At 43.4% G+C, this 16,504-nt stretch overlaps 3 protein-coding genes across 3 annotated transcripts; 1 reads left to right on the forward strand and 2 right to left on the reverse strand.

Annotated features, from left to right (window-relative positions):
• Positions 1 to 3,038: 3,038 nt before the first annotated feature.
• Positions 3,039 to 6,091, reverse strand: thumpd1 (THUMP domain containing 1). The gene is made up of 5 exons (XM_079998758.1): positions 5,740 to 6,091; positions 4,859 to 5,033; positions 4,650 to 4,735; positions 3,933 to 4,095; positions 3,039 to 3,780 (listed from the first exon to the last, which is right to left on the reverse strand). The coding sequence occupies exons 1-5, from the start codon at positions 5,944 to 5,946 to the stop codon at positions 3,461 to 3,463; spliced, it is 951 nt and encodes a 316-aa protein (XP_079854884.1). The 5' UTR covers positions 5,947 to 6,091; the 3' UTR covers positions 3,039 to 3,460.
• Positions 6,092 to 6,144: 53 nt separating this feature from the next.
• On the reverse strand, positions 6,145 to 10,304 carry eri2 (ERI1 exoribonuclease family member 2; the record flags this gene model as incomplete). The annotated part of the gene is made up of 10 exons (XM_079999428.1): positions 6,145 to 6,173; positions 8,170 to 8,365; positions 8,613 to 8,701; positions 8,813 to 8,894; positions 8,987 to 9,087; positions 9,279 to 9,423; positions 9,603 to 9,730; positions 9,866 to 9,946; positions 10,069 to 10,133; positions 10,282 to 10,304. 10 exons carry the CDS (start codon positions 10,302 to 10,304, stop codon positions 6,145 to 6,147), a joined length of 939 nt encoding a protein of 312 aa, XP_079855554.1.
• A 1,228-nt stretch (positions 10,305 to 11,532) lies between these two features.
• Positions 11,533 to 16,482, forward strand: rexo5 (RNA exonuclease 5; the record flags this gene model as incomplete). The annotated part of the gene is made up of 17 exons (XM_079999429.1): positions 11,533 to 11,774; positions 11,965 to 12,091; positions 12,389 to 12,527; positions 12,608 to 12,696; positions 12,795 to 12,910; positions 13,030 to 13,168; positions 13,338 to 13,432; positions 13,619 to 13,721; positions 13,878 to 13,963; positions 14,147 to 14,255; positions 14,503 to 14,619; positions 14,810 to 14,947; positions 15,137 to 15,229; positions 15,349 to 15,763; positions 15,847 to 16,043; positions 16,233 to 16,342; positions 16,425 to 16,482. The coding sequence occupies 17 exons, from the start codon at positions 11,533 to 11,535 to the stop codon at positions 16,480 to 16,482; spliced, it is 2,373 nt and encodes a 790-aa protein (XP_079855555.1).
• Between the last annotated feature and the right edge of the window lie 22 nt (positions 16,483 to 16,504).

A 16,504-nucleotide genomic window follows, 5' to 3' on the forward strand; every position in this document is an offset into this window, starting at 1 on the left:
CGTGGGGATTTGGGACTAGTCAGAGCTAACGTCGGTTCCCAAAAACATATTTGATTAAAGAGAAAAAACAACAGCCTGTTATTAACAAAGAACATCCCTCAAAATAGCAGCCTATACGCAATTGGAGCTCAAATATGAATACAGGTTTTCATTTGGATTGCTCTGGTATATCATTTGGGATAATTGGGCTCCATTCCTTTTCTCAAACCTTTGCCATTTAAAGGAGAAATAACTAAAAGAAGCGAGGAATATAAGCAAAAGCTGACAAGAGCTAGACAGCTGATGGCCCCGTCGCACCGCTTGTCTTGGCCCCCCCCTCCACTCTTTTCAATTCAAGTCTTCACCCCAACACCACCCTCCTCCCTCTCCCCCGTCATGTCACCGCTCCTGTCCACCAAATTGTCAAGGTTCTTGTTAGCATTATGCTAAATTGTGTTTCCCTGCACTAAAAAGACAAAGGGTCCCACCACTAAATATGGGTGCGTGCGTGTGTGCGTGTGCGTGCGTGTGAGCATAATGTAGGTGCAAATAGTGGATCCGATCTCAATCTCAATGGTGACTCCTTCTGCCGCCGTCGTGCTCGCTGATTGTTCCTCTTTGACTTGAGAACTGTGTTTCCCTTGCTCCCTTTCCTCTTTAAATGCGTTCATTCCTCTCGTTGCCACAACCAACAAACATAAATAACCATTGACACTGGAACAGCAACCTCATGCCAGATACTGGAATTAAAAGAAACAAAAAAAAAAACTGTTTCACAGAATTTATTGCCTGTTTTGAACGCCTGCCTAGTTCTCCACGGATGACTTCCGTCATCGAACTCATGCAACAGGCCACGGGGGACGGATGGGAGCCAGCGGGGGGCTACCTCGGGAGGGGCCTGAAGGAGGCAGTCGCGCCCCTAGTGATCAGGGAGATGGCCGGTAGTGTGCTGAAGTGTCCTTGAGCAAGACACTTGACCAATTTGCACGGCAGCTGCTGCTGCCGATGTGCGAACGTGTGTGAATTTGGGTGTGTGTGTGAGGCATGCGCTGTTAAGCGCTTTGACTCGCGTGATTAGTAAAAGCGCTTTATACGTAAATGCAGCCCGCTTACCTGAAGAGCTGCTGGGGCAATTTGACAGGCTGCTAAAGGTTGATAAGCATTTCCCATTATTCAACTCCAAGCATCTGCCACTCACACACCCACACACACACACACACACACACACACACATTTAATTCAGAGGATTCTTCTACATCATAGTAACAGCTGTGATAGATATTGCATGGTGCATGTTGACTGTGCACTGAGCGACAATGGGTGTCTTCCGCAAGCAACAGGACAACTTCTTCTCAGCCACTTCTTGCTCAATATTGAGGGAATTTTGTTTCACTGAGGCAAACTGAAGTCTTCGCAGCCAAACTTAATTTGTTGGGTGCCGGACGAAGGTCAACTCTGATTGCAGTGATTCTTGTCAAACCTAATTACGACAAGTAAATTGTGATCCGATCTCAAAAGCTCACCGTGCCGATGCCAGAGTTAAAGTGCAGAGTCCCAACAAAAGCCTGGAAAGTTTGACAAAAGGCACGTTCGCGTTCGACAACGACTGAGATTTCTACAGTTGTGAACGGGCGGGGGCTACCGTTTGGCTAAAAGGAGACAAATGAGGCCCTGGAGAGCACTACTTAGCCTCCCATAAAGGTCAGATATGGAGCTAAACCAATGGATGCTAATCCCGACCCCAGGGACCCTGTGCTTGCGCCTGTGCTTGCAATTGTTTCTCGGGACTGTGACATTTAAACCTGACTGAGCTTACAGTCCTAGGTGGGAGAAATATATGTGCATTTGTATGTCTGCTTGGTGGTCCCGGTGCCCACCGAGAATCAATTAGACTTGGCCTTGTGGGCAATTAAACCAGCAGAGGGAAATATGCGTGGGAATCTGCCACCAGGTTGTAGATCCATTCTGTGGTTACAATAAAAAATAAAAAATAAAGCTCATAACTCAAATGTATTATTCTATTACATAGATACGTTTAGTCACACATTTTTATAGGAAAGAGCAAATGTTACACAATGTAAGAAATATAGTAGCATTACTGTGGCACCACTGTAAATTATGACAGTATCTCAGACTGATCCCACAGGGAATTTCAGGGGTAAGGTTTTCAACCAGTAATCACATCTCGGGAGGATTTCATGGACTATGATATTGGATCTGCCAAGGAGCAATTTAACACAACTTAATTGGTGTAGCTTATCTCAGAACACTGAAATCACACAGATGAGTATTATGCAAATTTTACCTGCAGTATGATATTGATAATTATTTCTGGGACAGTGGAACAATTCATCCCTGGTAATGGAGCTCCGTTGAACAGAGGTTAATAGATAATTGGGGTATTTTACTATGTGAAGGATGTAGGCAAAATACACAAATGTGTAAATGTTCATACTATGTACATAGTATGTTCAAATTATAAGTCATCAAAAACCCTTTTCACTCCTTAGGAAATTGGTAAAGCACATTTTCAACAGGGATTTCCCTTTGAATTTTTTTGTATTCCTTTTTTATTTCATCAATATGCTTTGATGTGTAAGCATAAACAGGATAACATTGAGGATTCTGATGTTCAAGATTTCAATAACTGTATAAATGAATGAGACTGAATTCTGTTGGGGTGGCATTCAGTTAATCACTTGAGAAGTCTATCTGAAAGCCTAGGGTCGCCTGTAAAAACTACAAGTGGCAAGAAAGAAGAAATAAGTTGTTTTGAATAATTGGTTAATCATGGAACACTAATCAGAAAACTTAGTGATAAAAAAAAAATTTCACTGGAAATATCAGGGTTTACCCCCTCTTGTGGAAAATAGAGGAACTGTAGCCTCAGTGTCTAGCCAAACAAAGATAATCGATTCCCACAATTTATTTTTTTAAAGAAAGTGTGATTCATGATGCATAGCTCACTGACTCTCTTCGCGTACTTTCAAGCAGGTATGACTTTTAAAACATACATTTCTTTTTTTTTTTCCCCCCCAATGAGAAATAAAACAAGGCTCTTCAAAACACACAATTGACTTTAATTTAGAAATTCATTGTGGGAATTTCAAGTTTTGGATAAAAAATAAAAATAAAAAATAAAGTTTCACTGTTCAAATTGAGCAACACACACACACACACACACACACACACAACACATCTAAAATAATCAGCCTGAATGAAAATTGCAACAAAACATAAAAGATAATTTTCTTCTGGGAAAAAAATTAACGTAAAAACAAAGGGGAGAGACATCATCCAACCCAAAATGGCATCTTATTTGATTTCCCAATATGCATCGAGCATGACCTGAATTCATCCATTTCAACAGAGGCTTTGACTAAATAGTACACATGTATGTGGATTGTACAATTTAGTCCTCCATTCCCATCTTACATCTTTAAAAAAACAAAAAAAAAAAACACTTGTTTGCTAAAAACTCTCATTCACCTTCTCCATCATTCTCAGCCTCCTTCTCCACCTCTGGCTTGTCTTTCTCGCTCTCTTCAGGATCAACTTTCTGTTCCTCTTGGCTCGTCTCTACAACTTCCGAGTCATCTTTCTCACTGGTGGTTGTTACTCTGGAATCCTCTGGTTTGGATGTTTCCTCCTTGGTCACTTCCTGGACGTTGTACTTCCTGTACATCGTGTAGTCTGACACCACGCTGAGGCAACACACCGACTTGATCACCTCAACGATGATGGTGAGTTCTGGGTTTGTCAGATCCACCTTGTTCTTTGGATTCATCTTCCCCACCAGACCTACAGTGATGACAATTCAAGTAGTTTAAGTTCTCAAAACCTGACTACTCTAATCTAACGGTTAAAGTATAAAAACTCTCGTTGGTCAATAAAATCCTTTAGGCATTCAAATCATCGATTTAAAAAAGCGCTCTCTGGGACTCCTGGGCTACCTGCGATTGATTTGATGATTTCGTCTCTCTTGTTGTGGCTGCTGTTGCGAGCCTTGAAGGCAACCTGGTAGGTGGCGTGGTTGGGGGCTTTAAACCACGTCTCCAGGAAAGTGGTCAGATACTTCTCCATGTCTTCCTGGAAAGCCTTACATGTACCACTGACCTGGAAGAGGTTAGAACAGTGCAAAACACGGATGACACTCTATAAAACACATAAATCATTTTTAAAACCCCCTTGTTAAATTTCTACATGATTCTGAAAGGAGGAGAATATATATATATGTTATCTCTTATGTTAACATTTGCCGAAAGCAGACAAGTTAAAGAAGCTTGATTATTGAGTAAAAATAATTGATTGATAGTTAAGTCAATGAAAAAAATGTATCGACTGAAATCAGAATACATTTATTTGACCACGTACATTTTCATGTGCGAAGAATTTGACTCGGTAAGGGTTGGTGCATTTTCATACAATCACACAAGAAGAGCAAAAACCTAAATATACAGAAAGTGTTCTATGCACAGGAGGGTTTAATAGGCTGTGGTCTGTCTAGTGGTGTATGTGTATAGCCACCAAAGTATACAATGATATGAACATGAAAACATTGTATCAACCCTGTCTTTCTTATAGTGTTAAATCTTCTTATAGTGTTCAAATTTTAAACACTGTTTATTATTGACAGCCCTTTTAATCATGTTTCAACCAAGTAGTCTTACCGGCAGCATCCTGAGTATGACACGGGACTTTTTCTTCTTTGTGGTGTGAAGGTCAGACAGAATGTGATGCACCAACTTGTCAGGCTCTGTGAGTGACAAGAACAAAAAAAGAAGCGTAATTTTGTGTCATCACTTCGGGCAACATCTCATGAGAAATGCATTAATCCAAAATAATGAGTACCACCCATCTTGCTCAATGATCCCTTTACCCAGATTGTGAGTTTTAATGAAGATGACATTGTTGGCTCCACTATCCAGTGCCTGGAAGCGCCTCTCCTTCGGCCCTGAAGCCTTCAGCTGAGCCACCTCCTTCTCCAGGGCTGCTTCAGCGTCATCTCCATTCCCCTCCTCTTCCTCACTGCTGCTGCCATCACAATTTGGTGCCTAGCAGTGGTGGAAGAACTTGCACTCAGAGCTCTTACTGAAGTAAAGGTGAAAAAACAAAATTAATCTAGTAAAACTGAAAGTACCACATTGACATTTTTACTGAAGTCAAAGTATGGAATAACTTGCTCTTGGATGCACTTATAGTATTAATAGCAAAAGAAGTTGTCATATCCAGTGTTCTGATACAAAAGAGCCTATTGTATTTATTTATAGACCCCTCGTTATTAAATTGGTCCTATAGGTTTCCGCCCATGAATGTAATGTGTGTTTCTAACCGTTTGCCGGTGTTCTGCTGTACTACTTATCCTGATGTACTCTCTCATTATTGTAAATGAGGGCATGTCCTCAATGATTTTCGAGAATGAATGAATAATGCGACATAAAGTGCCTGCTGTAATATTGACTGATATCAATTTACACAAGTACACCACTGGTGTCTAAATACCACAAGAGTACACAAGGCACAGAGATGACACCTGCTATACAGGTATGCAACTCGATTGTTTTCTTCCCTGGTGCACACACTAAGTCAATTTTATATATGCATGTAACGTTATGCTAACGTGCACAATTTCATATTTTGACAGAGTGCGAATTGCTGGTCAAGAGTTTTTTTTTTTTGTTTGTTTTGTTCCATCGACATTGTCACTTTCTTCCATTCTTATCCCTCCGTCAAAGCGTTTTGAAAGGTGCACTAGCTCACCCTCTCCGGTCCGTACAGTGTGTCCGCGTACTCGCTCAGCAGGTTGTACGCCTCCGCGGTGCACTTGCGTTCGTTCATGTTGCATGTGATCAGGACGCCCTGCATGCCCACCTCCAGCTCCCTGCAGCCCCTGTGCCGCTTGTTCTGGCGGCTGGCCCCGTATCGCTTTTTACTCCGCTTCCTCGACTCGTTCACCGCTGCGGACATGCTAGCAATGATAGCTGACCGGCTGGCTAACGGTGGCCAGCAATGGATGGAACCGGTATCTGCGAGAAGTGTATTGGAGAGCGGCGTTGCGGCCAAACCCAGCAGCTTTCGACGCGTTAAAACGTTTCAAACGGCCCCGGAGTTTTAATAAGACAAACGAAACAGTTGACTCGACACAGAGACGGCCATTGACCAGCGCTAGCATGCGGCCGTAAACACGCTGGGTACTACGGAACGCGCAAAGGAACACAATTGTGGCTTTTCGCGAACAGTAATTTGCGAAATGACGTCGTCAGACATGGTCATAATAATAAGTGCCAATAATGTGCGTGCGATGGGAAAGTGACAATACAGTGCTCAAGTTAAGCCAAAGTTCTCCTGATTTTTTTTTTTTTTTTTTAGCTCACACTTTCTCTCATCACCCCGTGATAGATACATCCCAACACCCACCGCTCCATGTGTTCTTATCCGCTGTCTGCGGGTCCCTGGTTCGATCCCTCGTGGGACGTGGATGCACGACCGGGGGCATCGTCATTAACCTTTTCGATACTACAAGAGTTTACTGTTTACAAAATGCATCACTTTATCTCTCTCCTATTTTGCCAATTACATATAGATTACTCAACGAGGGCCTCAGTTGGATAGCAAGGGTTTATCTCACCAAATTCGATTTCGACAGAATATATGATCAATATTGGAATGCTATTATCACCTTATCATTTCACTGCAAAATACTTGTGACTTGTGACAAATAAAAATCTCAAATATAAATGATCATGTTATTAAAAAAACTTTATTTACACGAAAAAACCCATACAAAAACAACATTATTATGCATACTAGAAACATACAGGCCAAAGGTAGATATAAATACACACACACACACACACACACCATAATCAGGAAGTAACTCATATTTCAAGATTCACATAATTCATAATTTCCTATTCCGAACAACAAAGTTGATAAAAAGTCACAATCGTTAAACCATCTCTAGGGAATAAACCATTAAAAATGTTCTCACAGGTTAGTAACTCTTCCTTGATGGCACAGGTTGACGAGATATATTTAGAGAGATAGCGGAGAGAACAGTTGTATTGGCTAGTGACCTTGCCTGAATTAAAGCCGACTCCCACTTGAAGAAATCACACCCTTTCCGGATCTTTGTTCCCGTGCTTGAGCGGCGTACTGGACAACAAAAAAAACCTCGGCCGTGGTTGGGACCACCATTACCCACGGTCTGTCTCTTCGCACGGCGCCCACAGCCACACAGCGGAGATGTGATCTTAGGAAATCCTCCTCTGTAGGTTAGTTGAAGGGAGGATGGTGCTGGGTGGGTTAATGTTTTGGAATGTTCTGGTGTGTCATTATAAATAAAAGAGGCTTTCTCATTACCACTGTGCCTTTCCGAACATGTGGCAGTCGTGTTGCGTTTTATAACCATGGACTTGGTCTTGACGAGCATGTTAGAACCAGGAGGCCTCTCTGGAACCTGGGCCTTGGGCCTAATCGGAGAGAATGAATTTGATGTCCTTGTGTTATGATAGGGTGACTTTGATTTCTTTGAGTCTGAGGTAACAGATTTACGCACTGCCAAGGATGCAATTGGTAATAAGACATTGGGGTTCAGAGTAGCCTTATTTAAAGGTACAATAGAGTGGGATCTATTCTTTATTGTATATATAGACATACTGGATGAGTCACTAGTCTGTGGGTTCTGTGTTTTTGTTGTGCTCTGAGTACATAACATTTTTGTCAATTTATTGTTTGAGATCGAATTGGTTTGAAGTCTGTCGCTATTTATATATTTTGGCTCTTCCGACAGAGAACTTTGCCTGTTGCCAATGGATGGATCCTCAATGCCAATTATTCTAGTCTCCTCACTAAAATCACAAGTGGCATTGTCGTCATTATCCAACACCACGTGGTCATAGGAACCACAACCCCCCTCCATTTCTGCTATGAGATCTTCCGCTTCTGCATGTTCCACAGTTGCTTCTGGCTCGGAAGTGCCATGGAACGGATGAAGGTGTGATAAGCGTTCCACAGTGGTAGAGCATAGAACAAGGCTCTTAGTGTCGTTTCGTGGTGATTGAGCATTTACCAAAACTGGAGAGAAAAGGTTTGTGGTAGTCCTTCCCTTAAGTGACCCAATGCTGCCTCTTCCCAGTCGAGGCATCATTTTTCCATTCAGCAGTGTCCTTGGAGAGATCAGGCTTTGACATCCATGAAAGGGTTCTTGGACGACATTTTTGTTGTCTTTTGTGTCCAAAAGCAAATTGGTGTTCTTGGGGCTTTTGGATGTTGATATTTTATTCTTAGGGAGGTCCTTTTTCACTTTATCCAAGTTTACTTTTTCTTCCATGTTGCTTGCATGAGCGTTTCCATTGCCAAACAGAGGTTTAGCCATCAATGGCATCTACAAAGGAAAGGTGTACACAGTTATTCATCAAGGATAATCTATGTAGGCTCTTCTCAAAATGGATGGATAGAAAAAAAGACAAACAAAAAGGATAATATGTGATAGAATGAGAGGTTAGAATCTTTTGGAAAAAGCAGGTATGTGGATTAGATGATTGTCACCTGCGAGGGTCCTTGGGGGAGAAATGCAGGGGGGAGGTTAGGAGTGGTGAGTACATCAGGGGAGTCGTCAGACAGGCACTCACCCGCTCCTGTGTCCGAGTGATTTTCATCACACACCCATCCCTTATCATCCTTGCTGCCAGCTGAGCGGTATTACGGGAGTCATCCAGACCTGAGGAAGAAAATTTAAATACAGAGAAAAAATATCTCAGAGACTTAACATGCTTTACATTAAAAAAAAAGATTTTATATATAGAAATGATCTAAAATGGCTGATATCTACCAGAGTGCTCTCGCCCGGAAAACTGGATCCCTAGATCTTTCAGTGCGCCATTTAGACCCTTTGGCTTTCTGTTGTAAAAAAGCTGAAAAACATACATTTCATTAAAACAAAAGGTAAGGAAGATAGAAAATGAAAAGGAGTGTTGGAGAAGAGAAAGAAAGATAGGATACATACTCTGTAAGTGGCTCTCAGATCTATCCAGCTGTTGAGCACACCAGGCTTATGGAGCTGCTTGCGTTTACACTCATACTGCAGGCACACTCCGAGATCCCAATCTAATTCACACATCAGATGAAAGCAAAAGAACATTCAAATTAAAACCATAATTTCTGTGGATGCTTAAGATTGTGTCCAAAAACTAAACCTTGATAAATCAAAAATGCCAAACATTTCAGTTATGCCACATAATAGGTCAGTTATGAGAGCCAGAGCATAATAAATGTGCAGACAAACAAATGAGTTTTACCTGACCAGGTGAGGAAGGCACAGGGCTTTTTAGAGTCTGAAGGTGTGGAACCAAAAACCACACCCTTCTGAAGCTGCAGTGTCTGTAACCAGCGGCTGAACCGAGAGAGACAGATTTGGAGGGGAACCCCTGCCTCAACTTGCATCTGCAGAAGAGCGAAATCAAACAGTGACATCCAATGAGTACTACCAAACTGCATGGCTGCACGTTCCATTATATTAAGTTGAACTTTTTTTTTTAATGTCGAACAGGAGGTGATTTGGCAAGTGAAAACGGCAAAAGATGATACCGGAATGTGCGTAATTCGTGCAAGGTTGGACGAACCTGAGTAATCCCTGTCAACTCGGTGCAGAAGCTTGAGAGAACTGGGTGTTCCTGGGGCTGAACATATGCATGGAATTCCGATTCGATAGCTCCTGTAGATGTGTTCAAAAGAACGGCGGGAAACTCAACTACGGAGAGGGAAAGTAGGAGATGAATAAATGGTCGGACAGAACTAAAAGGCTGGAGGAGGAATGACGTGTGTGTCACGTATGTGAGGAGGCATTAAGAGTTGGACTTGTAGTGTTTGATAAGTGTCGACTCACTTATCTCTTGGCCATAGTTGTTTTTCTCTCTCCAGCAAGTAGACTCAAAGTCAATCACAATCAGGTATGGAAATACTTGATCTAAAAAGAGTTTTTTGACAAACAAAAACATCCCTTCATTTACCAATACACGGATAAGAGCCGGAATGCACCCCGCCCTAAGTAATATAGGAGCCGTAGGCAGCCACTTGACTTCTACTTACTGGAGCCCAGTAACTGATCGGATCCGGCGGCTGACTGGCTGCGCTTCCGCAGCAATCCAAGTTCCCTGTGAAGGAAAGTCGTGGTTTTGAAAAGCGCGAATTACTTAAGTATTTATGACGCAAATCGTTCGTTCGTGTATATCACTGACGCTACCGTTTAAATGGGGCGTGGGTAAAGAGTAAGGTGATATCACTTAATCCGTGATTCCTTACTTGGCCAACTTCTTTGTCGACATGGTTGATTCCCCGGGACCTGTAAAATATGTATTGTATTATTAATCTGGTTCCATGCTTTACTGTTGATTCAACACATCCCGATACGTAACCATACGCTCCTGTCCGGCACACGACGCTGCAGCTTAGTTCGCGGCAAATGTTTTGAAACGTGATCTATTGTTTTGGACTCGACTTGTTCGGGCTGAAAGGCGCTGTGGTTGCGGCGCGGTGACGTCGATCGATTTCCTGCCAGACAGCGGAAGCCAATGCGGCCATTTCAATTTCTCGCAAGAATACTGGGGGTTTTCAACACATCTCGCTGCTTCCCTAATTAGGCCTGGGATTAAATACGGACAAAAGCGCATTTTTAACCATAATCAATATGTGATGAATGAATTTGAAATTTTACTTCCGAAGGGCAACTTTTGCACGTCCGGGGTGCATCCATATCCTCTTCCCCCTTGAAACAAACAAATCACTTGTTCTGTTCCGATCCGCATGGTCTAACTCGTATCATTGTAAGTGCGAGCCGTTCCTGTTTGTTTGTGTTTTCACAGATATTTTGTGTTATTATCGCATTACAAACACGGGCGCATTTAATTTACCGGTGGGCACTGGACGATAAATGCCTGGATAAAGACTGGATCGTAAAAAAAGTTATTGCACTCTGCCCATTCATTTTGCATGGCAGCTGCCCGCATGGCACCCGGTGTTCGTTTTTCCTGTTGTTTCTATCCGTAGTTTAACCGCAAACACCATTGAAACGTGTGTGTCAGTAAGAACCGTAACAACCCTGCTCCATGAAGCTATTATTCCACAGACGGACCCTGACGCATCCCAGGTTCGGAGCTTGGGGTTGTTCCTTTTCGGTATCATAATAATGTTATTATGGTAATGATTAGAACTTGATACCTCCCTGAACACAACATGCGAACAATGCTGTAATCTATGTCTGATCTGTGCAAACAAATGGGCTGTGAATCCCTTTCAAAAGGTTTATGTTACAGTACTAAATTGACATAACCACCGGGTAATGCACACGTTATTATGACATTGTTTATTATACGTTTATTATTTATGATACATATCGTAAGCTCAGTATGAGGAGAGAATCAGTAGTAGTAATTGGGATGAATCAAACGAGAAGGAAAGATGGTGGATGGACTCTCACCTCTGATGTAGTTAATATAATTCTGACATGTTAATTACGTGATGTCCGCCTTCCCAGCCCCACGCACCAGCTCGACGATGGAGCCATCATCGTTGTCGCGATCCAACAAGAGAAAACGAGACGACGCGTCCGCGTCACACACAAAGATCCGCAGGGTGAAAAGTGAAGTTGAAGCCGCCGGGCCGACGGAGTGTCTTCACCACCCTCCGAGGATCTCTGCGCCAGCCAGCCACCTCCAACAACCAGTAACACTGGACGGATTAATGGAGCTGCTGCATTATGCCGCCCTGGGGAAAAGCAGCGGTGTCCAGCAGCCTAGGTATATTGATCTTATGACTTGAGGTAGTTGGGACATCCATTATAAATAACTATTACTATGTCCCACCCTTGATCTAAGAATAATAAAGTAAAATCAAAATCACCGTGACACGGCCCTTTCATGTAGAGTACCGCGTTCATAGTGGAAGCAGCCCTTCTCACTTATTTAGTCATCACCAACTTTTTTTTAGTTGGTGTCGTCTCCATCACCAGAGGAGGATAGAAGGGGTGAACGTTGTGGTTCTAGAAGGCCTTACTCAGAGCCACTTCTACAAACACTTCCTCAATATGCAACACCTCAGGACCAATTACACCACAGTAAGTCACCACAGGTACCTCACCAATACAGTTTATAATAATAATGTCATATATTATATGATTATTATTATTATTATTGTACTATCTTAGAGGCGCAGCTTCACTCCATCGTCTATTGACGTACCAACTGGGATCTTCAGCAGTGAAGTCAATTCATCGATTTCCCACAGAGAGCAACAAAGTCAACCCCTAGCAAGTGAGTGTTATGCATGGACATGTATTCTCTTCATGGAGTTTACATGCCGCCTCCGCTTTCTATCAACATCTTTTCTCTTGTCATGGTGGATTTCTACTGAGCGCCTGCCTTTGAATAAATTCTTGGCCGCAGCTCTGATATGGCACCCGGTAATCAGGAGGTTTGGGAAAGAGCGTAAAGGACTGACGGCCTACACGCTCACGCAGGAGGATATGATCAAAAAGCACTTTCCCGTGAGAGGTCGGTGTTTCTTTGTTTCTCTTTCTCTGTTCCCCCCTCGCTGTCTCTTTTCTCACCCCTGTCTAACTTTGCCTACGCAGGCATGCCCGGCTTTGAGGACTTTTCGAGCACAGATGCCGACGGCTCTGTGAGCGACAACAGTCCACTGTACGGACTTGACTGTGAGATGGTAAGGCTCACTAAAAAAAGCAGATAACGCATTTGATGACGTGTTTGTGACTTTCTCCTAATTCCACATTTTCCAAAATCGACAAATTTATTATGCAGTGTTTAACTGAAAAGGGCATCGAATTGGCTCGCGTCTCTCTGGTGGATAGCAGCGGCAAATGTCTGCTGGATGAGCTCGTCAAACCTCCAAACCGTGTCATCAACTACCTCACCAGGTTATTTCACCCGCCGCCAAATAAAATCACACACACACACACACACACGCTACCCTTTGCTGGACTGGGTAAAGCCTATTTCACGAGGTAATGTGGCTGACGTGTCTGTGCACTGGTAGGTTTTCTGGCATCACTGCAGCAATGCTGCAACCAATCACCGCCACTCTCAGGGACGTTCAAGCAAAGCTCCGCATGTTGTTGCCGCCGGATGCGGTGCTGGTCGGACATTCTCTTGAAAATGACCTCAGGGCTCTTAAAGTGAGTAGCTTTTATCGAATGCAGCAGTTTTTGAATGTAGAGAGGCATTGCTTTATTCCTTTCCCGCTTTAATGTTTCACACGAGTTAGTTACAGTTAACGTGCAAAATCACGTTTTCTATGACGCGCTCGTTGTTAATGATGCGTTCGACGTGCGTTGTCTCCCGCAGCTGATCCACCCACACGTCATAGACGTCTCGCTCTTGTACAGGAGAGAACTTGGACACAAATTTAAACTCAAGGTCTTGGCCGAGACTGTGCTCGAGTAAGTCCTATATCTTCCTCTCTCTTTCAAGGTCAAGGACAGAAGAAACAAAATTGAAAAACTAAGCACATTCTTTCAATTTTTTTTCCTTCCTCTCTAAGGAAATATAAGAGAGTTGAAAGAGGCCGCTCTCTTTTTCACACATTCATACAAATACGAAGATTCCTTCTCTTTCCCGCTCCCCAGCAGACACATCCAAACAGATGAGAGGGAAGGTCATCACCCTACAGAGGACGCTGTGGCCGCGCTGGAGTTGGCGCAGTACTTCATTAAAACAGGACCTCGACGGGTAACGGAACGCCTCACACACTTTCACCCCTCTTTCATTTGACCTCTCGCTCTCACTCATACACGCACACACACACACACACACACACACGTACGCACAAAATCCCAACGGATTCACAGAACGGTTTTACTGTTTGCCCTGTGTGTCCGTCGTCAGGTTGTAGAGCTTCATTTACAGGATTTGTGGGGTGGAAGTCCGAGTGCGGGCGACAACGCGGCCAGTGAACCCGCAGAGAGCACCAGGTGAAGCTAAGCCCCCCAAAAAAACAAACAAAAAAAACAAAACATATTTTGGCCATATTTACTAGATGATCAAGAAAAAAATCAAGAAGTAATTTTCACCTTATTTTACCAGCTCATACCTTATTCCCCGCTTTATTATTTTTTTCCCAAATTGTTGAGTCAACCTCTCTCTGTCTCGTCCAGGTTTGCTGATGTGCTACAAAGGTCTGGACAGTCCGTAGCATTCATCGGAAAGCGAGCTGACGTCACTCTGGATCTGTCCAACCAGCAGTGGCACAACTCAGACAAAGAGGTGAAAGTTCAACCTTTGCGGATCGACATGCGATTGCCGCTTCAAATCCTTCTTCTAAAAATCAGAATTTCGATTTATTTGCGTCCGTTTCGAACTGTTGGTCCTTCAATTCAAGACCAGAAATTAAAATCTCTGTGCTCACAAGTGTTTCACCAGCTTTGGTTTTCTGCCTCCACTCTTCTGTTCCTCTCTTCCTTCCACTTTCATCTCTTCCTTTAACAATCGTCTCTCCATTGTTTTGCTTCAGGTGCTGGGGTGTTTTCAAAGACGGACAAAATGTCCGTCATTCTCTGTGCTCCAGTTCTCTTCATTCTCAGACCACCTGAAGAATTCCTTCTTGGATCAGGGGGAATGTTACCGAAGCGTGAGTCTTTCTGGAAGAATAGGAAGAAAAAAAAACCCCAAAACAATCAATAGATTTGCATTTCCACCATTCTAATGTGACAACATTTTGATCCTGTGCTCATCCTCATCAGGTCATGACGAATATAATTATTAGTATTCCGAGTGTAATTCTTGACTCATATCTGAATTTGTGTGTGTGTGTGTTGCAGTTAGGTGAACACCTAAAACCCATGTGTGTGGTGTTTGCGGGACCGTTCCCGGGAGGATTCTCTGAGGCAGATGTGAGGAGGCTGTTTCGCTGCTGTGGAGCCGTTCAAAGCATCAGAATGCTGCACACGACTCAGAGGGTACAAAACAGAGACTACTATAGTAAATATTACACATTTTTAGGCTTACTGAATATTATTTAGTAGTGTCTTTTTTTTAATTTTAGCCAGAATTATTGTTAAACTACTGGTGGATTCCTGTTTCTTAGATTTGCTTTGTTTTAGTTTGACAATCTAACTTTTAATTTCTCCATAACTAATATTCCCCAGATTCACGCAGAAGTAGAGTTTAGTCTGCTGGAGGGAGCTGCGCTCGCCATGAAGACACTAAATGGACTTAATGTGTGTGGACATCAAATAACGGTATATGCCCCCTCTTAACCCTCAAACTCTCTTTTTAGTCCCCCTTCCTTATTTAGAAGCTATAAGAAGGTTTATTTACTTTAATGTATCCTTTTTATTTTTTTTATTACATCTTCTAGGTCCAGAGGCCAGTTCACAAGTCAACGCTGGACCTGGATCTGACCTTAGCTGCTCTGATGGAGGACGCTCTGAATGTTAACCAGCTCTATGCCGTTAGGGTAAAACCCACCGTGGACTACATTCCCATCCCTGCAAATGCAAAGGAGCACACGGCGGATTTCAAATGTTCACTTGCAGCTGGGAACAAAATCTACCACGATAAAGCAAACGGGTCCGCAAAGGAAGTGTACCATTCAGAGCTCTCAGATACCGGCACGCAGGCTGTGTTACAAACAGGGACGCGGCGCCACAACCCTTCTGCGTCAAAGCTCTCTGAGGAGCAGCTCAACGAGGCATTTGGCCACTTTGGTTTGGTGGAGAGAATCCTCCTGCCAGTGAAACCCAGCGGGAGACGTGTGCGGCATGCAAGAATAAGTAAGCATAGACAATTGTGATTACCGTGAATACATGTGTTTGCAAGTTTGTGTCTTGACACGTACTGTATGTGTCTGTGACAGAGTTTCAGAGCTCGGAGGCGGTGCAGGCAGCCCTCAGCTCCTCTGAAGAACTAAGGAGGCAGCGGTACCTGATCTGTCCGGCTCTGACTCCGTGCCACCTGCGTTCGTGGGGCGCCACAATTACCCCAATGAGCTCTGTAGACTCTGAAAAGGAGGCAGCGTTAAAAATGGATTGGAACCTCATAGACAACGCCAAGGTGAGACAGGCGGTGTTTGACTGTAATTGAGTGCCATGTCTATTGAAGTAATATTGAACCAAGTGTTTTACCGATGCTGGGTTCTCTTTACTATGAATTAAAAGCAATGTCTTCATACAACTATCACAGTCTGAAATGTACAGCATCTGCTGCATACAGTTACTAAAATCCAATGCCTAATGTGTTAAGGACTGGAAAATGGGGCATGTGATGCGGAAGTTAGACTGTCGCCTGAGGAAGCTTTTCAAATCCCTTCCTGACTGCACTCTGTCTGTGGTGCTGCTGCCCGGCCATGTGAGGTGAGGAGTCTTGCATGATGGTCTCTGGCCATTTTGACCGAACAGTTGCATTTCTGAGCTCTCCCCTCCATCTGTTCTCCAGCTCCCACGGCTGCTTCTCTGGACTGTGCTTCATGGAAGTCAAGAGAGGCTCCTCATGAGCGACAGCCTGGTCTATGCACA

The sequence above is a fragment of the Zeus faber genome, assembly GCF_960531495.2.
Source record: "Zeus faber genome assembly, chromosome: 4".
NCBI lineage: Eukaryota > Metazoa > Chordata > Actinopteri > Zeiformes > Zeidae > Zeus > Zeus faber.